General features: G+C 37.6%; 3 protein-coding genes across 3 annotated transcripts; all 3 read right to left on the minus strand.

Annotated features, from left to right (window-relative positions):
- Positions 1-2952: 2952 nt before the first annotated feature.
- On the minus strand, positions 2953-4722 carry LOC131693039 (uncharacterized). The gene is made up of 3 exons (XM_058980511.1): positions 4396-4722; positions 3885-4300; positions 2953-3824 (listed from the first exon to the last, which is right to left on the minus strand). The coding sequence occupies exons 1-3, from the start codon at positions 4523-4525 to the stop codon at positions 3117-3119; spliced, it is 1254 nt and encodes a 417-aa protein (XP_058836494.1). The 5' UTR covers positions 4526-4722; the 3' UTR covers positions 2953-3116.
- Positions 4723-16044: 11322 nt separating this feature from the next.
- On the minus strand, positions 16045-17367 carry LOC131691256 (phenoloxidase-activating factor 2-like). Its single transcript, XM_058977523.1, has 2 exons — positions 16697-17367; positions 16045-16627 (listed from the first exon to the last, which is right to left on the minus strand). The coding sequence occupies exons 1-2, from the start codon at positions 17339-17341 to the stop codon at positions 16097-16099; spliced, it is 1176 nt and encodes a 391-aa protein (XP_058833506.1). The 5' UTR covers positions 17342-17367; the 3' UTR covers positions 16045-16096.
- LOC131691255 (uncharacterized) lies at positions 17367-19769 on the minus strand. The gene has a single exon (XM_058977522.1). The coding sequence runs from the start codon at positions 19763-19765 to the stop codon at positions 17369-17371; it is 2397 nt and encodes a 798-aa protein (XP_058833505.1). The 5' UTR covers positions 19766-19769; the 3' UTR covers positions 17367-17368.
- Between the last annotated feature and the right edge of the window lie 3631 nt (positions 19770-23400).

The following is a 23400-nucleotide window of genomic DNA, read 5'->3' on the forward strand; positions in this document are numbered from 1 at the left end:
TCCATCGCGCCAAAATTCATTTTTGGTGTAATAGCTAGGTGCAAAAATAAGAAAAAGATGGGTGGATAATGTCAGAGACATAACCGCCATGTAGTAGAATACACATAGAATTATTCAAATAAAAATGTATATTAGACTGGCAACAATTTTGATATTTTTTTTCAGAACACTGTTAAATCACAAGGTAATTGGTTTCGCATACCATTTGTCAAATATAAGCTTTTTCTGAAAACTCTAGTTCACTCACAAGAGTTTTCAAGTTTGTATTGTAAAATATATGAAAAACCGGGAAGAGAAGCAATAAAATTGTTAAAAAATACTAGTATCATCTTGTGCATCCCATAATCTGCAGATATATAGCTTCAGATGTAAGGATTAACATTGCCGAAGACTGCAAATTGATCCGACTTTGCAGTATAAAGATATTCTCATATAAAGTCATGTGTTGCCTCTCTTTCTTGCACATGCTTAAAATAGGCAATTTCAAAAAAATCGGTCTGTTTTCAAAGCTAAATAACTTTGTTCGGGAACCTCCAATCAATATGCAACCTTCAACAAAGCTGTTCGTTACAAAATAAGGTATATGGCAAAAGTTTTTGAGGTATACAGAGTTACTGTGAATTTTTTTATTTTATTTATTTTTTATTTTCGAGCTTCCATATATATTACCATAGAAACTTCAAACCTCTTTTGGTGAACTCGAGCTAAAAGCTCATATTAAAAAATATATTACTTATAGTGCTCAACATGTGTAAAAATACATTACTTAAAGTGCCTTCTACTTGTGTTTCTGAAACAAGAAGCACTTTCTTGTACATATCGTCTTAAGGTTACTGGGCTCTGGAACAGTAACCCAAAAGATCGTGCCCCTAGCCACACAAGATTGTGGCCCCAAATGGTTACTTGGGATGAGTATACACTTGTTCCCAGTGACCATACACTCACATGTAGTTTTCCTTTTAGAACCTTCAATGTGAGAATTCCTCTTCGCGAGTAATGGCTGTCTGGCTAGATGGAGCGACAACTTGAAGAATACGTAGTTTGTTATACTGATGACTCTTTTTTGGAGGGTCGATTCTGTGTGGCGTACAATCAGCACATCAACAGGGAATTTGTGGTAAAAGAATCTATTTTTGCTCTGACAGCCAGGCTGCCCTGAAAGCACAGATTCGAGATCGAAATTAGTAACCGCATGTCGAACTCAAATCGAAAAACTTAGCATTTTTGGATACCCGGTCATTCCGGTATTACTGGAAATGAATAGGCGGACGACTTCGTTGGTCCAGAACCAGTTCTACCACTGTCGATAAGTTCACAGACGAAAATATTTTGTAATTTTAAATTTATTTTCATGCACATATTTGGAGCATGAATATAAATATACAATCAAGTTCCACCACAGCTTATCGTGCTTTTTTCAACGAATTTTCCTATAATTTTACACGTTGATTGAAAATTACAGCTTCATTAAATGGGATAAAAGTAGACAATGTACTTTAATGTATTTGCTTTTTGATGCTCCCATTGAGCGCATAAAATTCAACTTAATGTTCAATTAAATTTTTGATTCAAGCTTTGTATGTTTACATTCGTATTGATATACATGTCGTTTAAATTTCATTATTTATTGGTGTGTTGGATAAAGCACAAGATTCGCTCTTGGGCTACATCCGAACATGCCAACCATTGGCGTAGCTTGCAAAGTTGTGTTCATACAAAGACTTCTCTGTCGGATGTGAGTCCGAAAATGTCAAAGAATTCGTTGCATTTTTCCAAGCACACCAGCAGTATTCTAGTCCGGGCACAGACTGAACATTGCAAACTCAATTATCACATTGCTACTATTCAGCGCGCTGAGTATTATTCATGTGATCTTTGTGAATCCGATTACGGAACATCATATCATTTTCTATGCAACTGCTCTGTAGTAATGCAATTGCGTATCCTGATTTTTGGTTCTCCATACGTAGATTAACCTATGTACAGAGAGCTGAAACTGAAAGATATGCTATTGTTCCTAACCTAGTGTGGTAAATAGCTATAGTTTTAGCCGTATTTGAATGACAATATCTCTTTGGGGGTGTTATCGTTCTGTTATCTCAATATCCCCTCGGGGGTGTTGATATATCCGCTCACTGCTTAACCAAAAATTCCAAATCCCTCCGGGGTTTGAAAGTTTGATTCCTGCTATTGTAGTACCTGCAGATCGTTCAGCATCCCTCCGGTGGTGCAGAATGCTATGTTTTAATTGTTCTGTGTCGTTATTTTCCTTTCACCTAACCTTACCACTTCCCCAATCCTTCCCATCAGGAAATGATGAAGGTATAAATCTCCGATCAACATGGGGAACATGCCATTTGAACCAGACGCTACTAATTCCTGAAAAATGAATCTGATTGTTATATTTGTGATCGGTTATCATAATTAATTTTTCATTTTCAAAACAATGTTTTTTTTGGTAAGTTTCTAGATAACTTATGAATACAGATTTTTGATACAGGATTTTTCTCCTGTGATTTTCAGATTTTTCACGAAAAAACACAGATTTCCATGTGGCAAACCTGATTAGTACAATATATACGCGAACGGAGGTCTTAGCGGAATGTACGTACTTTACACAGGTTTTAAATGGTAGACAACCTGTGTAAAGTACCTGATGAGTAGTTGGGAAGACTGTGCATGACGCCCAGCGTTATTCAGAAGTCTATGTGCAAAGCAGTAAAGCTGTTCATAATGCTGCGATGTAAATCTGTTTCAAAATGATAAGCCTTCGATTAATTTCGATCTATTCAAAACACACCTTGAACTCGGTGTTCCCAATGTTACTGTTTATCACATTGAAATTTAGCAGTGTTGAATTTCCAGAATGATTCAGGATCGGAAGGAAAATGTCGGCTACCTGTTTGAAGGTTAATTTTTTAAGCTACATGTTTTAGTTTCCATTGATGAGAATTAAAAATCAAACAAGATGACATTATTTTATTAGAACAAACACAAGTTACACATACAAAAATCATGATTCTTAAAATGTATTAATATAATTGTTAGGTCTTGTAAGCTGTCGCTATGCTAATTATTCTGTTGTACAAAGATGATAAAAACATTAAATTACAAGCTTATTCATTATTTTTTTTAATGCAGAAGAAACTGGCCAGCCGGTTTTTCTTCTTTTTTGTTTTCTCTTTCCTGCTAGCACAATCATTGCAAACTTGTACATAATCTTGTGTTGATAGCGCACGATTTTCTGCGTCTCTTGGCGATGATTGGCCTAGATCAGACGACGGCAACATAGGCGGGTAATCTGTCGATCTTTCGGGATGCGTTGCCGAATCAGGACTAACGTTTTCATTTGTGTTATTCTCATGCTGTTCGTTTTGCTCCTGCTCTAATGCAAACTGAAGTGTACGTTTGACGTTTGGACCTGAAGAAGCCGACGCGGACATCAACCCTTCAAAACTATCGTCATCGTCACTATTCAAAGCACTTATATTGAACACCATAAGTGTATCTGGACTGGTCTGCGTGCTCATCGAGGCGAAAGTTTTGTTTAGTGTTGGATTGCTGTATCGTAAATAGGGTTCCAAGAATAGTTGTCTTTCTCGTTCCTTCTCCAGTTCTCGTTCACGTTGGCGTTCCATTTCTCGTCTAGAATTCTCCAAACGCATTGCTTCAATCTTATGTTTCAAATCACCTATTTTGGAAAAATTATCCTCTAATTGCGCTTCATTAAAAATTAGATGTCGTTGCAAATTATTTAACTCCTCGGTTTTTTGTTTAAGCCTAATTTTCAGCTCAGAGTAGGTTATTGGATCGATTTCATCACACTAAAATACAATAAACTTTATAAACTACCTTTGTCAAATGCACAATCGAATGCAATATACCTCTTCCAGCGGATGCTCGGGGCTGCATTCCGGCATGGATTTGTGACGTATAAATGGTTTGCGATCTTGTTTTTTGGTCGTCTCATCGATAAACTGCTTTACCTTACTTTTCACATGACTATACTTTGGATTTTTCGTTGAGCTATTTTGTACAAGCAAAGCGGTCTTGTTTACAAGGTTCTCTAGCGACTTGGATTTTTTCTGGTGATTCGCGGATTTGGTCGACGTCTTTGTAGCTATTTTGTTCGAATCTTTCGTCGTAGTAGCACGCTTACTGGTGTAGGACCGATACTTGGTTGTGGGATTACTCGAACTGCTAGAGCCGCTGCCATTTTCATTTTCTGTAGAAAAGCTGTAGTTTCCACTAGAAGTGTTAGATCCAGAAGTATGCGAGGTGACTTCCGAAGACAGCATCTCTGTACGAATGAAATAAATCAGCAAGAGAATCAATGTTTTGAAAACTTCTTATGTAGAAAATCGTGGGTTGAAAATAAGATTGACTGATACTAACCATTAGCAGTATTTGTCTTATCCACCTCAAGAATTCTTGGTGGGCTGATGGGAATTTCGTCGTCCAACATGTCGAACTCCATCAGGAGGCTTGTCGGAAATGTTTCGTCCGTTAATTGTTGATAAGACATTTTATACTTAAATTTCACACTATCAAGACGCCATCACGCAAAATACTGCTGGTCGTCGATTTATATCAGGTGACACCCAAACCGTTGTTGAAGACCGTTATTACTTAGACAAGCAACGATTATATAGACTGACAATTCAGCGGCACAAAAGCAATTGTGCTTATCTGTGATAAACCAATGTGATCATCGCTAGTCTAGGTAATAACGGTCTCTAACACAACAACATGTAGTGTCATTCGATTCAAATTGCTTGTGAGCACATACTATGGCATAAACATACCGTTATCGGGGGTAACTTTTTATCAAAACAGATTATTTTCACCTAAATATTTTAAACGCGTCAACTAAAATATAACTTGTAGTTTTAAATATGAATATAACAAATTTAAATTTGTGCATAGGCGACGAGGCGAGTCCAACCCGTTGGCAAAGGGGCAAGGAGGGGGTGAGGGATTCACGCCATTTTAACGAATAATACCCTATTCACCTTTGTGTTTCGTATAAATCCCTTCCCAAGAAGGATCATGTGGTAAACGCTTTAGTCTTCTGCGGTACATTACACAGTGATCCAGGATGTAAATTTAGCAGGAATTTTAACTTTTTGTTAAAAGTATTTACTTAGCTTTACAAAATGTCCAGGAAAGTTATTTTACTTTGCAACGCCCTTATTTTCGTTCAAAAAAGCTAGGGTGGTTCTAATTTTCTATCAAGCTTTAAAATTGAACTTTTCATCAGTTCGAGATAGAGCTTGACTGTCTTCGATAAAGTTGTAGAACAAATTTACTGAAGACACGCAAGCTCTAGCTTTTTTTTCACTTAGCATAACCTAATGAAAACAGAATAGGACATTTTTATATGAGTTAGCGCCCCAGGGGAAGAGTTTCGAATAAAATTGTTCTCCGTTGGCAAGCCCTTGATTATATAGTTTACTTTGCCGAAGACTTTATTCCGTCAAGTGTTTCCACTCACGAGATAGGACCCAATATCAAATGAATAGGAAATTCTCAGGTACTCTAGCGCCACCCAGTGTAAGAACTCTAAATTAAAATATGTTCCGTCGAAAAGCCCTGGATCTTATGATTTACTTTGTCGAAATGTCCACCCCGCTAGGTATTTCGGATCATGAGATATGACCCAATATATAAGTTAACTATAGGTCATTTGCTTACTCCCTAGCGCCACCTGGTGGGATAATTCTGCATTAGCCTGTTCTTCATCGGAAAGCCCTTGACATTCTGATCTAGTTTGCCGAAGATTTTGCTCTTCCAAATGGTCAGCATTTCGTGTTATTAAAAGTTGAAATTCATGTAGTTAACCACCTCATGCAAATCGTTCGTTCACCATAAGCCGCTTTTTCACTTTCGACAGAGCCACCCCAACTACAGCACATGACACCCTTAACTTTGCGCGCTTATAACTTTGTCAGTTTTTGTTGGATTGACTTGCAATCTTCACGTGTCGATTTGTTGTTACAAGAAAATTCTTAATTTTTCTCACGAAAAACATTAATCGATTACAGCGCCACCTAGGTCTGAAAATGTGAAACTGATGCGTTTCTCCATATATTTGGTCAATTTTTTCCATACAAACTTTGAGCCATTTGCAGAACCACTTCCAGTGTACCAAATGAGCTGAAATTTTCAGGGAAGCTTATTAGCAACCCAAACTATCATATTCATGTGCAAGGTTTGAAATTCCGCACTTTGCATGTTTTTTTATACAACTCTAGTCTACAGTCAATGCATTGTATAGGAAATACTGAATTTTCCTAAAGCGATTATATATGTTGTGCTAGGCCAAAAAATCAAAAAAAAAAAATTTGAATTTGATTTGGAGTTCATACTCTCAATAGAGTTTACTCAAATTTTCAACGCGACTGAGAACTAAGCAATGAAATTTCAGCTCTTGATATCACGCTTCCTCTGAAGTGCATGCGTGCATAGTTCAAACTTTACTTCGATATCGACTTATACTAAAAGTGACTAACCAGTAGTATCTTTGATTTGCATGCCAAAGAACAAAAAACTTTGGAAACCCGTTAGGAAAACTCATCATCATTACTGGAATTTTTTTTTTCACGAAACTTTTTGGTAATCTTCCGTCACTTGCGTTAGTGCATTGGGTGCACGCTGCCCTAAAAATCTATTAATGATTTTCGAATACCTTATAATTTTCTCAACCTTATTTGGGAAAGTTGCAATAAGCTTTTGTAATATAGTTCAGGAAAAAAAAGGAAATCGGTTAAGTAGTTTTAGAATGGCAGGTATCACCGCAAATCATGTTTTTTTTCCAGAGACGTTCTACAAAAAGCTTCGTCACCGAGTCGCTAGTTGATATTTTTGCATGAAAAAATTACAGAATGTTATTGAAATGATGTAGTATAATGTACAAAAGTTTCGATCAATTCGCTTCACCCATCTTTCTAAAATAATTTGACAAAAACTGATTTTTTTACGCTGGAACCTTTTACGCCTCCCCCCCTTAATGAGGGACACAGTGAATAATAAATAAGTAAAGACCCGTTTTTATCACTTCCATGGTGTAGGGAAACACGGGGAGGCTTGACCAGGTTTTCAATTAAACCTTGGTAAATCTCTAAAAAAGTTTTAAATCCTTCAAAACTCGTTGAAATGTGATGTGCAAAAGTATTATGCGTGTTCATGATTTTTTTTCAGAATTTTTAATATACTTTTGCAAAAGTTATGAAAGTTTTTCAGTGATCTTTTTTCAGGTCAAGTCTCCCCATTGTAGGGAGACTTGACCAAGGCCTGAGGAGACTTGAGCAAGAGAATTTTGAAAAATCGGAACAAACAATAATGGTGTAAAACATGCAGTAATATATTTTTTTCCATATTGTCAACATCCTTAGGTACCAGTAAAAATATAAAAGAGTTGCTTTTCATAAATATTGATTTTCTTAATGCATTTCCTTTTATGGATTAAGTGTACTACTTACATTGCATGTTCCACATCACGAAAATAACCATATAACTGCTAATTTTGTTTACTAGTACTATAAAGATATAGACTGGTATTTAAAGTGGGATTTTTTGTGATGTGATTAGCATTAACAGTAAGTACCACGGAATAGTAAATATTGGAAATCTTGTATCTTTATTCAGCTTATTGCCACTTGGTCAAGTCTCCCCAATTTCGTGTAAATTTTAGAAATAACCGATATTTCGATTCATGTAAAATCTATTCACTACTTCATAAGAAATGGAATGATATATAAGTTCTATAAAAAAGTAATTACTCGAGTAGATAAGTCCATACAAAATTTGATAAAAAAAATACATCATTTGACGCAAATTTGTGATTTACGGAATATTTTCTACGAGGAAAGGATTTTTTATACCAAACTTTTTAAATTAACTGATGGGATCAAAACAATTATAAAAATAGTTTTAGAAAAAAAATTTAAGAAACATATATAGACAAATTCCACGCACTTGTATCGCCTACCCCATGGAATTAAATCTGCTAATATAAGTAAAAGTTGTTCTGAAATATATTGGTATAGGTTTAAGGCTCCCAAATCATAGGTATATAGAATTTTTTAAAAGAATTTTATGACGGTCGTCAATGAATAATTGAATTTATTTTTCTGTACCACACCTGCAGATTTGTAATAAAATTAATTTGGAGTAATCTTAAATGCCAATTTATTGTTTACATATTGTACAAATATTTCATCTTTGGGTGCAGATTTATTGAGTGAATGGATCGCCGGATAAAAGGTGGGCGAAAATTGACCATTTTGCGTTGTCCCCTAACGTAAAAATAATGTTTTTCTATTTTTCACGAAAATGAAGCACGCTATATATGAAGTCTTTTCAGAAGCTATTAGTACTCATCATTACCTTTCTAAAAATGTGCTATTTGTATATAACAAGCTTTGAAATCGTTCTTTCACAGGGGTGCACTGAAGTGTTGTCCCCTAACGCTTTCCGTTACACTACGATAAATCCTTCTGCAGAGTTAGGGGAAACCGCGGTTAGTTGGCGGTGTTTTCAGTTTTCAATTTTTACCGCTTTGATGTAGGGAAATCTTGCAAAATAGAACCCGAGGCATGAAAGAGCAGACTGTTGGCAACATCTCTGATTTTTTTTAAGTGTTTGATGTATTGTCTCCATTTTTAGAGACAAAAATATGTGACGCAGAAAACCCGCCAACTTACCCCGGCCCCGGGGTAAGTTGACGGTATGTGTGGGTACTCCAAAAACTAAGCAATTAAATGAAGATTCAATTACTTGATGGGTCCTTTTGGAACGTTCTGAATGTCTTTTCAAGAAAACTGTATATCAACCGACATTTGCTATTATATTTCAGTTTCAATACCCCGGTTTTGACTTTGACGCGTACACTGATGGAATATATTGGTAAATTGCTATGCATTAGTTTCGAACAGATAATTTTCATAAAATATACGAATTTTTCGTACATATTCATGCATCGTTCGTAGTTCTATTGAAACACATTTATTTTTTATTACGAGTTTTTCGTGAAAATCACGAAACGACTTTCGTTGGCTTATTACGAAACAGCTTCGTTCGGCAAACGAATTTTTCGGTGCTATATACGAATATCTTTATAATATTTACGAGCACCATTCGTCGAACCGTCAACGTCAACAGAGCTTCAATATGGAGTCATTGTTGCTATACGTCATATAATTGTTGATGATCACGACGGTCTCGGTCTGACTATTTAGTAGCCGTATCCGTGTCCGCCGGTTTCAGGAAGATTTTCTAAACCTCTTCCGCTTCTAGATGATCCAGAATCTGGAGCAGTACGGATTCAGTTGAGCCATCGCAAACTGCTCGATGGTTTTGTATGAATAATTTTGAGTTTTTCTCTGCCGGAGCAATGTCAAAAGAATATGCTATTAAATACGAAAACTTCTCTTAGATGAACGAAATGAATTCGTGCGACCAACGGGATTGTTCGTAATATACATAGACGTTTATTAAAATAAACAAAACATTTCGTTTCATTCACGAAAATTAATGTCGTTTTCAACGAAAACATTCGTGCAATATACACTAAATAAGTAAAATTCACGAAAACTTTCGTTCATCAAGCGACCATTTCTTCATATCACAATAAAATCGATTTTGCCAGATTTGTTATTTAACTAAAAAAATCGGTGTTGTCAAACAGCGATCCCAAAAGATCGAATGAAAAAATAAGAAGACAATAAATACGAAAACTTTTCTAAGATGAACGAAATGAATTCGTGCGACCAACGAAGTCGTTCGTAATATACACAAACATTTATTGAAATAAACGAATGATTTCATTTCATTCACAAAAAATAATGTCGTTATCAACGATAACATTCGTGCCATGTACACTAGATAAGTAAAAGTTACTAAAGCTTTTGTTCATCAAGCGTCCATTTCTTCACACCACAATCTTTCTAGTACTCAATAATGATGAGCAGGTTGAAATAGAGTCGAATTTGACAGATCGATCTTTTTAATTAATAAAAAATCGGTGCTGTCAAACATTGATCCTAAAACATCGAACGCGACAAACGAAATCGTTTGTAATATACATAAACGTTTATTAAAATACACGAAACATTTCGTTTCGTTCACGAAAAATAATGTCGTTATCAACGATTACATTCGTACAATGTAACCTAAATAAGTAAAATTCACGAAAATTTTCGTTCATCAAGCGGCCATTTCTTCGTACCACAGTAAAATCGATTTGGCCGCATCGATTTTTTTAAATAAAAAAAAAATCGATGTTGTCAAACATCGATCCCAAATGATTGACTGAAAACAATGAGAGGCTAATAATACGAAAACGTTTCTAGGATGTACAAAATGAATTCGTGCGACCAACGAAATCGTTTGTAATTTACACTACTGTTTATTAAAATAAACGAAACATTTCGTTTCATTCCCGATAAATAATGCCGTTTTCAACAATAACATTCATGTAATGTACACTAAATATGTAAAATTCACGAAAACATTCGTTCATCAAGCGGCCATTACTTCACACCACAATCTTTTTAGTCCTCAATAGAAGGGAGCAGGTTGAATTAAAATCGATTTTGCCAGATCGATCCTTCTAGTTGGTTGAAAGAATCGTTGTTGTCAAACATCGATCCTAAAATATCGATTGAAAAAATAATATGCTAATGAATACGAAAACTTTCCTAAGATGAACGAAACGAAATCATGCGACCAACGAAATCGTTCATCATATACATAAACATTTATTAAAATACACGAAACATTTCGTTTCGTTCACGAAAAATAATGTCGTTATCAACGATTACATTCGTGCAATGTAAACTAAATAAGTAAAATTTACGAAAGCTTTCGTTCATCAAGCGGCCATTTCTTCGTACCACAATAAAATCGATTTGGCCGCATCGATTTTTTTAAATAAAAAGAAATCTATGTTGTCAAATATCGATCCCAAAAGATCGACTGAAAACAATAAGAGGATAATAAATACGAACACTTTTCTAAGATAAACGAAATTAATTCGTGCGACAAACGAAATCGTTCGTAATATACACACACGTTTATTAAAATAAACAAAACATTTCGTTTCATTCACGAAAAATAATGTCGTTATCAACGATAACATTCGTGCAGTATACATTAAACGTGTAAAATTTACGAATGATTTCGTTGACCAAGCGGCCATTCTTTTTCATGAAATGAACGAAACCTACTATTTAGAATGCACGAAAATACTTCGTTGCAGAAAACGACGAATGAATTCGTGTATTGTACGATCAATTTCATTGTATTTACGAATTTATATTATCAGTGTACTCCCTATTCAAAAGCAAATTTTCGAAATTTTTTATGCGACTGGCCGGAATAAATGTCTCCTGCATTGACGAGATACACAAGAAAAAGATTTTCATACTTTGGAGTGAATTCGAGAAATAAAAATTTTTGATGACTTTTTTTGCACTGTAAATAGTACCGCCAACTTGCCCCGCGTGCAGCACCGCCAACTTACCCCAACCGCATATTTTATTAAAAACTATTCAAAAAATAACTTTTGTATGTGGATAGATGTAATATCTATACGGATACTGAAAGCTCTTTTCACACGCTATCGAAAAATATAATCATTCGGCAAATAGATTGAAAATCACCCTAAATAACGCAACGTATTTAAAATTTGGAAAATTTACTTGGTATGCTCGAAAACACAATATCACCCACAGCTTCCACCAAACAAATCGCTCCCCTACATTGAGAGCCTACAGAGCAGGATATAAGCATAAAAGATATAAGCCAACCTATTTCAGCAACAACACGCAGTGGTATGCGGAGCCTAAGGGGTGCAGGGAGGGGAATATGCCATTAAGGGGGAGGCCTACCTTATAATATCGAAAAATAATCGTGTTTTTTATTGCATCTATCAATAGATAAACGATAGATAAATTAATAATTTTAGAAGAGAGTTCGAACTGGTTTCAAAGATATAGAATGGAACGCATTAGAATGCTAAACAAGTGAGCGCACGGAGGAATTTGGTTATAGGGAATAACACTCACTCGTCCTCATAAAATATTTTGTCAAATTGACGGGATAATTAATGACCACTTGGAACAAACTACGGTTTGTCTTTTCGGAATTGGTTTTCTTCTACATGAACCAAACATCGTAACTTAACGCAGCTTTTAATATTTGTAAAGCACGTTAAAGTCAAAATTTTATCTTGAGGATACGCATTTCTCAGAATTCGCAAATAAAAGATACCACATCACGAAATTTTCTAGTTTTCTACCAATTAGGAAATACAATGGAAAGCCGGCCAGCTGACCCGTAAGACCGCAATAGTGCGAAATTTTTCAATGATTTTTTTGTACTGTAATATATCTAAATTTTTATTTTTAACGCAACAATAATCAACAGTCAATTTTATTTTCATTATAAGATTTTATAATGTCAACAAAAACAAAGTCAGCGCATCGGAATTATTTGAAAAAAAAAACTTATTTGGTCTACAAAATAAAAAATTGTTGAGTCACCCTAATAAACAGTTTTTTTCATATATTTTCCTATGTCAATAATGTAATAAACTTATCAAAACTACTTGAAACCACCTTTTTCGAACCATTAGAAAGTGGCGTTGTGGTCTACAATCTCTTCTATACCGGGCCACACTGTGGTATGTGGTGTGTCCTGTTTTCAATCCAGATTAATTTGATTTCAAAATATCATTTGTCAAATGCACATGAAGGTGAAACCAGAAATACATCTGGTTTGGCATTTCAAATCTTTATTTTGAGTTATTTACAGGTTTAGAGGTAATATTCATCGCTTTGTTTGAGCTTCAACAAACCCTTCAGTCGCGTTAGGGGACAACGACCATATGCGACCGTTTGTATTCCTTTTTGTGTTGTCCCTTAAGGCAGCGTTTGCAACGGTCGAGAAAAAAATTTCATCAAAACTCGAAAATCTAAGTATACAGTATTGTACTACGACTATCGTTGATCAAATTCCTAGAACAAATGGATGCTCTAAAGTTTGAGATAGAGCAGGTTGTTTTGATAAATACAAGTGTAGGTTGTCCCACACAGCTTTCTCGGTGCACTCCCAGTATGGATCCGAGCTAAGAAAGACACACAAGCTAAATAAAACTATTGATATCACTCTCTACTTCTGTCATTAAACATCATAAAGAACTCGCCACCCTTGGTGAACCCGTTCAGCATAAAAATATAACAGTTAAGGCAGCAATGGTTCTGTGAGAACTGTCGCTCAGAAATTGTATTGCATCTCGCAGATTCGAATGTTTTGAGAACCATTCGCTAGATACAAGTAAACATCAGCTGAACGAAACTAGTTCTTTGTACAGAACTGTTCGAACGGCAATGTTTCTTCGAAGTGAACTGTTTTGTCCATTTCTAATCGCTAGTAAAGCAAGACACAGGTGAATCAGTGCACATCACAAGTTGCCGATAGCTAGTAGAGCAAGAAGTGGCTGAATCAGTACGCATCGTCGTCCGATGTTCACCGTAAGACAAAGGTGTCATTAACCTTTATTCTTTGGTGGTGGATTCAACACCCGTTGAGAACCCCTCCCCCGTTGAAATGAGAAACATTTCGTGTCAATACCTGTGCTCATGTGATTTCTAGTCTAATTGTAGAAAAAAGTTGTACGGAGTGTTCCGTACACGAGTACTACAGTTTTGTTCTGATTCCTAAAAGGGCGTTAAAAGTTCGTCGCGAACCACTCGCGAAAAGCTTCTCAAGCGATGCTTCCCGTATTGGGAATACACAGACCAAAATTTAAAATTTATTTAATAGCAACCGATTTGCTTGTGTAAATATTGTTTCAGCTTTGCCATGCGTACATTCATGACAGCTGGTTGCTATGCATCGTTTTTATGCAAGTTGGGCGCTTCACAACTGAAATATGTTTACTTGTGAATTGCGAATGAATGATCAGTGATGCGATTTTTCATATGCTTGTGTAATTTCTAAACCAGAAGTCGGATCCATTTGAAATTCAATAACAGTCGATGGGAACGTTGTACCTTTAATTTGTTTGTGAAAATCGATTCAGCCATCTCTGAGAAAATTGAGCGACATTTGCGGCAACATACACACAGACGCATACACACATACATACATAGTAGTTCGTGATAACGTCGGGAACTGAATGACTCACGGAAACAGGAGCTAAATGGTTCAAGGAATCAGCACCTAAACGGCTCACGGTAACGAAAGCTAAACGGCGACGTAATAGACATAATAGCACCAAGAAGTAAGAAAAGAGTCGAGTGTTAAATCAAAGCTCAAAGGTCGAGCCATTTCATGGACCAAGTGAGACTCCGAGATAGAGCAGAAGAAAGAGGTGAGACGAAAGCACGACGAGCTCCCCATGAAGTAATACCTTGACATAGTTCCATGGGAAGAAGGGCGTAAAAAGAGTAAGGAGTGCTTTACGTGGATCGGCACGAACGTGAGTCGTGAGTCCCACACAGTGCCAATACACTACAAGCCAGGTTTTTGAATCTTTTTTCAACCTTAACGGGTGAGTAGGCTAGATCCACCACCGGGCCTTAGACCAAGTTGACCGCGTCGAATGGCTAGTAGTGGGTAGTTGGGGCGCCAGAGAACCGGAAGCTACACTCCACCCGGAATCGCTGGATAGACCTCAGCACCTACTAGCTCTGGACATGTCATACAAGCTCAATTTGTTGAACAAAATTCTTCATTATGAGCGTTTCTAAAACTTTGTCGAAGACACCAACTTTCTACCTCGTCAGTATAAAAATATAGTAAGCCATGCCTCAGTTTATTTTTTATCAGATTGTGGGGAATATTCTTACGAACAATTCCTCCAAAGATACCCTATGAATATTTTCAATGGTTTGGCCTATAGTGACCTTTTTGGCATTTCCGACCACTGTGCGTTGCCTGCTGGCTCGTGGTGGATTCGGATTGGTTTGCAGTAGTTGTTAAGCCAACAGACTAAACTTAAACCTCTTGTATCCCGTAATCCTCATTCATCCGGGGCAACCGTTAAGTACTGCTTTAGTGAGGATTGTGTTCTTGTTTATTTTGTGTGAATCGTCATGTTTTTATCCATAGCAACATTTCTTTACTTGCTGTCAAACCTTCGCGATATATCTCACCTGCTCAGGTCTGCTGCAAATATCGTACCTTGTTGGTACATGAACCGTTCCGGGGGTGTCGACCATTACGATTTACATCTGTTTACAGCCACCTTCGCCGGGTTTCTTATCCTTCTTGGTGCTAGTCGTTCCTATTTATCTGCTAGCTGGTGCTGAGAACTTCTTGGCGGCTGTATTTCACCCTATACCGATGCCCATTTTCGCGATCCGTTTCGCTGCCACTCTAACAGGATAATCATCGGAGGTAAAAGTTCTCTAGACAACGATATTCCGATTTTCTCCAACTTCGTGTTTTTCCCCCTTAGCTGCTGTTGCTAGCCCACTGACCGACATCTGCTATCTACTCATTACTTTTGCTAATATCGAAGCTTGTCGAAACGTTAACTGATCCTTCAGAGAACTCAAATGACATTTTATGTGTCCAAACGGTTTGCAGTATATTTTTTCTTGGACAGGAAAATAATAAATTTTTAAAAGTAATTCAAAACGCTCGTGGAGGGGGGGGGGGGTTGAGCCCCCACCCCGCCCCCCCCCTCCCGCGCGCGCTGGCCTGTTTCTTTATAAATAACGGATACTACCACAAAGATAGACGTTAAAGAATGTTGTTCAAAGTTAAGCTTCAAGAAAGACAATAATTCTTACACAGCTCACCTAGGTGCTATTTTCAAGCTCGCGAATAGGTTTGGCGATTTTTATAAAAATGTATCCTAACCCAAAAAAGAGTCGAATGACCCTAAGGTAAAAACTTCTATAATCGAAAAAAAAACAATAATTCAAAAACGTCACTCCATACGCCTCTTGAGCAAACGTTTATAAAACTCTTGTACCAAACTAAAATATTATCAGACAGAAACAATCACATAACAGTTAATTATAGGTTTATTGTATATATGTTAAGCGTTAAGCGTAAATATTTGGATTTTTTCATCGCACTGTCACACTGAAACCGGCAAATAGACCCTGGACGGTTTCGGCACTTCCGCCATCTGTTGGAAACTCGGAGCAATTTGTTCACGAATCCACATTTCATGCGAACCGATCGCTATGAATGAGCTTGGAACTGCAGCACTATCACACCAATTGCTGGTTTTGGAAACAAGTCCAACCTGTTTCCAACTTCGACCTCCATTCGCGAAACAGACGAGCGGCGATCCTTGAAAATTGTCGCATTTTTCTGCTGTGTGATGTTGATCGGTGCAGATCACGCTTTCCGGGCAACTGCTATTTTGATTTAGCTTAACGAAGTGTTTTTCGGGGATTGCATCCGCTATGACCTTCGAAGTAACTGATAATTTGTTCCATCCGATTAGAAAACAATCGGCATCTGAGTAGTGATCCCCGTATTGTGACAGACATACAGTACCCTTGTTAGTTGCATTTTTACCCAAATGAAGTACAGCCACATTGGCATGTCCAGAGCGCACATCATAATCCGGATGAATCGCAATTCTTTCGATATAAAATTCCTGTGAAATTAAATAAGAATTGTTAATTGTTGTTGTGGAGAATACATCAATAAAGGAATCATATCGCACCCTTCGCTTTGAGAGCGTATTAATAGGTTGAAGATTGAAATCACCGACTCGGGCATATAACAACTCCGGACTCGCATCAGCAACGCAATCGGCAGCGGTGAGAATCATATCAGCTCGTAGCATCGTACCCACACACTCATATTGATTCCCATCAATGCTCATAGATTTTCGATTACTCCAGATGGTAACGAGCCACGGAACATCGGCTTTATTGATATAGGATGTTCTGGGGTCATTTTGCAGAGTACACTCAAAAAACTGTTTCTCAGTCGACTTTTGGCTATTGACAAAATCACCGCTTGGTGGTACTACCGGACCCCAAGGCATTGGAAGATGTAATTTATCCGTTGATGGAGCCAAAAATTGTGGATTTTTACAGCAAACTTGGTTAGAAGGACACATTTGATTGTTCAGCCTGAGATTGATTTCGCTAGGGCCGGGACAATGTTCCTTAGAGACACACAATCCGATACATGCTATTTTAGGGGGTTGGTGACTAACGATCGCCGGTGCGATCTCGGGTGAATCAATACTTTTGAGATTCTGGCAGCACAACTCGCCTATTGGGCAAACGCTTTCTGTGTTGCGAAGGTTAATTTCAAGTAGGGAATCGGCGCATTGATTGCTTCGTACACATACACCCATGCAGGTTGAAATTGCTTTACTGGAGTTTCAACAGATTTCGTTCGGTGGACAATTTTCAGCTGCATTTCTGAGGTTAACAGTGTTTTTGTCAAGTGTATATTCGGGGCACTGTTGAAAAGGAACGCACCGGCCTTCACATTTCGGCAACTTCTGTGTAACATCAACAGCCGATGGCTCAATTTTAAATTGTTTCAATTTTTTACAACAAATTTGACTGCTTGGACAGATTCCCTCTGAGTCACGTAAATCTATAAGCAGAGAACCAGTTACATTATCGTCACAGTTCTTATACGAAGTGCACATTCCATCACAAACGTTGGGCTGAAATGCAGTTTGACAGCAAATCTGGTTGCTAGGGCAACCATCTATAGTCAGTCTTAAGTTAATCAGATTCTTGCTTCGATCAAAATACGGACAGCTTTGAACAGGAACGCAGCTTCCTTTGCAAGAAGAAGGTATTCCCATGCCGACAGGAAGTGGTTTGATATGTCTGCAACATATTTGATTCACCGGGCATCCAGAATGGATTACATCAATAAATGGTTGATCGATGCACTCACTGTTCGGTACGCAGGACCCATCACAATATCCCGGAATATTTGGATTACTGCAGCATACTTGACCTACAGGGCATCTCTCTTCATTAAATCTAAGATTAATTATTTCTTTTGATAATGATATCTCTGGACATTGTTGAATTAGTACGCAGGTGCCGTTGCAGGTTGAGATTGCATTGTGCTCAGCAGCGAGTATAGGGGTTCTAGTTTGTTTACAGCAGATTTGGTTTTCCGGGCAGCTTAGATCATGCGTTCTTAAGTTGATACCGACTATAGGTTCTTGACATTGCTCAAAAGCGGTACACGTTCCTTCACATGTTGATTTTGCTGGATTCTTACAACAGATCTGATTAATGGGACACTTTGACTTTGTGATTCTGAGATTTATCAGATTTTGACCAGTTGTCACATCTGGGCACTGTTGAATTGGTACGCAAGTGCAACTAACACTATCTGGTATAATCATATCAGTTGATGTCACACTGAGAAACCTATGATTATTTTGCTTCGGTTTCTTACAGCACATAGTGTTAACAGGGCAGCTATCGTCACCAATCATATAACTAATATAGTTAGTAATTGTTACAGTATCTGCACATTCTTCCGGAGCTATGCAGACACCACTGCACAATGGCACAGATTGTGATTTTTTGCAACACACTTGATTACTAGGACATTCCGTACTCGAAAATCGGAGATCTATTAAACTGGTCATTCTTAATTTAGGACATCTACCCAATGGAACGCAGTTTCCATCACACGAGTATTTTGGAGCGGTCTCTATGTTCTGACAGCATACTTGATTCGCTGGGCAACTTTGATCAGAGAATCTTAAGTCAATAGTTTTATGCTGAGTTTGACTCTGAAGTTGAACACATAGTTGATAAGGAACACACACTCCGTCACAAAATATAGTTTTTTCTGGACTCTGACAACAAACTTGATTAAACGGGCAACCGCTATCAGAGAATCTTAAATTTATCAAATCTTGTGCAATATTTCCGGGTTGACACTGGCTGGGTAAGACACACTTTCCATTACATTCTGGTGGTTTTTCATTGGGAAGTCCCTGTAGGGATTTAAGTTTGGTGCAGCATATTTGATTACTGGGGCAATATTCGTCAGCGAATCGCAAGTTAAACCCATTAGCATTATCTTCACATTGATCAGAGGTTGTACAAACTCCATCACATTCGTTCTTAATAACGCTAGGACAGCATACTTGATTGTCTGAACATCCATCGGAAAACCTTAAATTGATTAAACCTTCTGCAAATACCGCACTGGAACATTGTCGGGGATTAACACAACTGCCCTTGCAGATAGAACTGGTCAATTGAGGCGATTTTGTACTGCTGCAGCAAATCTGATTATCAGGACAACCCTTGCCGGAAATCCTTAAATTAATGCCGCCTTCATCATCTACACATTGTTCCGGAGAAATACAAAATCCATCGCACACTACCACAAGATTTTTACAGCAGACCTGATTTTCTGGGCACATACTACTCATGAATCTTAAATTTATGACGCCTAATCCGCCGAAAGCATCTAAACACTGTTCTGGTACAACACATTTTCCTTCGCACTGGGTATCATCGGGTTCTACCGAATTTGCACTATCCAATGAATAACAGCATACCAGAGGTTCTGGACAAATGGAATCGTCGCCGATGCGGATGTCGATCAACCCTGTGCCAGACGTGTTCACTGTTCCATTTTCGCACAGATAGCTGGGTACACAAATGCCTCCTTTCTGGCAAGTAACCTCTTCCGCACTGACCTTACCAGCAAGGAGGGCAAGGACGATCGGTATTACTAGCGGTCGTAATGATCGTTGGAAATCAAGTCTACTTATTCGTCCCATCTCGTATAGTGCACTAAAACAAATATCCACACTCGTGAATATGCCGCTTCTCTCGATCCTCTTAGCATCAGCCGTGTATGAAATGCGAGATACCGGTTTTAGTACTCTGATTGCTATGCGCGGTGCTACAGGCTATGAGAGATGTCCGAAAACCTTCAGACTATTTGTGATAAAACCGCATTTGGGTCTGTAGTATTTTTTATGGGTCATTGTCACTGCTCTCAACCGAGTTTATTTGTTGCGGTTTGTCAATAAAATTTGCAGATCGAAAGATTTTCGAGAAATAATAAATCTATCCAATTCTATTATTCAATGACGCATCACACGGTAGGTGAATGAATGATGATCGTGTTTTTCAAGTCCGCACCGTTCGTTCACTTCTACCAACGTTTTCATCGTCAATCGATTACTATAACTGAGTTGATCTGTGGGCTATTTACTACAAGTCTTGTTAATGGATAGTAGGAAACTACAAAAATTGTGTATTGCTTTTTCGTAAGAAATAATCTATGATTGACGTTTTTCACATTTAACCAGTTTCAACTACGTTGTGATTAGTTTCTTCCGGTTTAGGTAGGGGTTTACCTATTTGGGGTGATGCTTGTATCATTTCAACCATTCTAATTGTGACATGTACTTAATGAAGTTATAAAATGAAGGCGAAGATACCATCTGACTGATTATGTAGCTAGCAACCAAGCAGGTAATGTTAGGTGAAAAAATAAGTTGGATTAGCTTGTTGTTAATTTGGTCAGAATAACTAAGCTAGCACAGCTAGTCGAAGCATGATCAAATATGTGGCTTGTATAGCATTCATAATCTCCTGGAAGTGTGAATAGCTCGAGTATGTAATCAAGTAATGCGAAATTACTAATTGTCTATTCGTCCATCAGGGGAACTAAACAAGCTATACAAATATCGAGATGTTCCGATATCATCAAAAGCTGTAAAACTTTGACCCTAATTTTTTCATTGCAATTGCCTTCGTACATTGTTGTACCCTCTCCATAAATCCAAACGTGAATGTGTTTACAATCTTTGATTTTCGCTCTGCATTCCATGAAAAATAGTTATACGATCTCTCAGAATTATGTAATATTTGGTAAAATCTTTTCTTACCGAAAAAAATTAAACGCGTATTTTTTTATTTCGTCATTAGGGTGTCTCTTTCCACGTTAGACTGGTTAAAAAAATCGTGATTTTTTAAAAGTTAATTTTTTTACTTTTGAACCGCTGCACCGATTTTTATCCGATATAGATCAAAAGAAAGGTCTTTAAATAGTAGTTTCAGTAGTTTCAAGAAAAAAGGGTAAACTTTGAAAAATATTGGGTTTTGCATGAATAAAATACGTATGAAATACGGAGATACAATTTTTTTAAAATAAAAAATCTATGTATCTACTACATGCATGAAAACTATGAAACCGTTCATCATACATCTCCAGCGAGACACAGCAGCTGTGAATAAAGAAATCCATGAGTCACTTACAAGCTGGGTGCAACATTCGTTTCAACCTGGGGGCTGTCCATTAACTACGTAGAAAAAAACTTGCAGATCCTGCTTTCTCCTCACGTTCAAAATATTTTTACCGAGCGTCATGTTTGGTTAGAAATTCTACTTCATTAAAAATCCAGGTGATTTTAAAAGGGTCATATTTCGGCATTATTTATTTTTGTATTAAAATTCCAGAAGAAGCTTGAGAAGTAAAACATTTATATAACTTTATTCGTTTTATTATTCACAAGGCATTTCTTTACTTTAGCAACAATTTAACATTTTATTGTATTCGGATTCCGAAAAAAGCTGATAGTGTATTTTTAAATCTGATTTAGAAATAGCCCATGAGCCCATGAATAAAGTTCTTGAGCTGCCTTGCAAACTCGCTTTCGCAGCGTTTCGTTTCAATACTCCTCCCAAAGCAAGACCCTTTCCAAGACAAGTTGTGAAAAAATTCCATTCGGCATCAATGCCAAAATCTTTTTGCATGATGCACAAATTAAATGCCGTCATTTTATTTTTGTATTGGCTTCCTGATCCATCTGAGAAAAAGTAAATCTCCTAAGGGTGAATAGTACATTGAGCGTTCACCCAATGAAAGCCTTGAACTGCATCCTGCACAACGAAAGAATAATTCTCCGAAAAATTACAGATAATGATGCATTCTGTAGCTTTCAAATTGATTTTGATGTGTTTCAAGTAGTTTGCTTATTGCTCAGCTATAAAGTTTTGCGGCAGTATATTCAATAATTTCTTTAAAAAAGTCAATCAATAAATTCTTGTATGTCCATTTCAACTAAGTACATAATGAATCGTTATACTTGACGCAACTGCACAGTGGTTTTTTTCGCCAAAAACGCGCGAAATTTTCATGTGAAAACGGTAAAGCGTACAGTAATGGTGTCTTCTAGGATATTTTATGAAAATCCAAGACCTTCATTTTGTTGATATAGCTATAGTGATTAATTCCCCTTGAAGTGAGATTTTTACCACAAAATTTTTCAAGGCATGAACAATAGGATGGAGTCTTCAGAAATGTTAAAGAACTTGTTTTTGTGAACAATTTTACTGCAGCAAAAAATCTCTATTTATAGTACACTCGAAGTCATTAACCGTTGTTTGTGAATGACCTTTTAAAACCTTCTTTTCAGCATAACTTCTTATATATCGTAGATAAAGCTTCAGTGTTCGTTGTTCGTCTTGTTAAGATAGGGGAAAGTGTTCGGTTGCCGGCACTGGTCAGTAGACCTCTCCACATTTTGAAAAAGAGCTATGTTCACCTGTTCGATTAGAGCTATGTTCACCTGTTAAAACATGTTAAGATATGTGTAAGGAACAACCTTTGATGATATGTGGGCATGTAGGGACTATTAAATCAGAGTGTAAGTGATGTTACTATGGTTGGTTGGTTGTTTATTACGGGCTTTAACCTACTTGGTCATTCACCCGAGAAGATAATATTACACTACATTATTACATTTCATTGTGAATTTCATTGGCGATATTCTAAAGGTTGACTGATAAGTTGTTCGTTCTGGGTCGCTGGCGTGCTTTGGAGTTTGGAATACTGCAGAGCGGATGAGGCGAACAGTCCGTGGAAGTACCTACAATTTCTCGAGCAGCTCGGCGTCTCTCAAGAAAGAAATAGTTGTCTCCTCGCTTGACGGGTCGTTGGCCAGAATGTCTCGGATTGAAGACGGTAGTTGATGAAGGTTTCGGAGGTTTTGAAATTCTAGGCAATCTACCAGAAGATGTTCCACGGTGAGTCTGGTTTGGCATGCCTGGCAGACGGGGGGGGGGGGGGGGGGGTCAGTTCGAGTGATCGTATGTGCGTGGGTTATTTTGGTGTGCCCCACTCGTAGGCGGGAGAGGGCTCTCTGTTCGAGTCTGTTACTCCGGTCGATCCATCGTTCCGGTCCTCCCTTGATTTTTTGGAGGTGGCCGGGTTGGCTCCTCCAGTGGTTAATAAAGTGAGCCATGGTTTCTGCTTTGAAGTAGGAGATGATATCCGTCGATGGGACCAATTTGGTCAGCAATCTTCGGGCCTGTCTCCCACAAGCTGCCAATGAGTCGGCTTCCTCATTCCCGCTGATCCCGCAGTGACCGGGTACCCAGCATATAGTAGTCAATGAATCGC

Source organism: Topomyia yanbarensis, chromosome 3, assembly GCF_030247195.1.
Source record: "Topomyia yanbarensis strain Yona2022 chromosome 3, ASM3024719v1, whole genome shotgun sequence".
Classification (NCBI taxonomy): Eukaryota; Metazoa; Arthropoda; class Insecta; order Diptera; family Culicidae; genus Topomyia; species Topomyia yanbarensis.

Bases quoted from the DNA above. Each gene is read 5' to 3' on its own strand.
- LOC131691256 (XM_058977523.1), bottom strand. From the start codon at position 17,341: ATGGGTGTATGTGTACGAAGCAATCAATGCGCCGATTCCCTACTTGAA. The intron at 16,628-16,696 runs GTGCGATATGAT...TTAATTTCACAG, and splicing joins ATACGCTCTCAAAGCGAAGG to GAATTTTATATCGAAAGAAT.
- LOC131693039 (XM_058980511.1), bottom strand. From the start codon at position 4,525: ATGTCTTATCAACAATTAACGGACGAAACATTTCCGACAAGCCTCCTG. The intron at 4,301-4,395 runs GTTAGTATCAGT...TCATTCGTACAG, and splicing joins TAAGACAAATACTGCTAATG to AGATGCTGTCTTCGGAAGTC. The intron at 3,825-3,884 runs GTATATTGCATT...ATTGTATTTTAG, and splicing joins CCGAGCATCCGCTGGAAGAG to TGTGATGAAATCGATCCAAT.
- LOC131691255 (XM_058977522.1), bottom strand. From the start codon at position 19,765: ATGGGACGAATAAGTAGACTTGATTTCCAACGATCATTACGACCGCTA.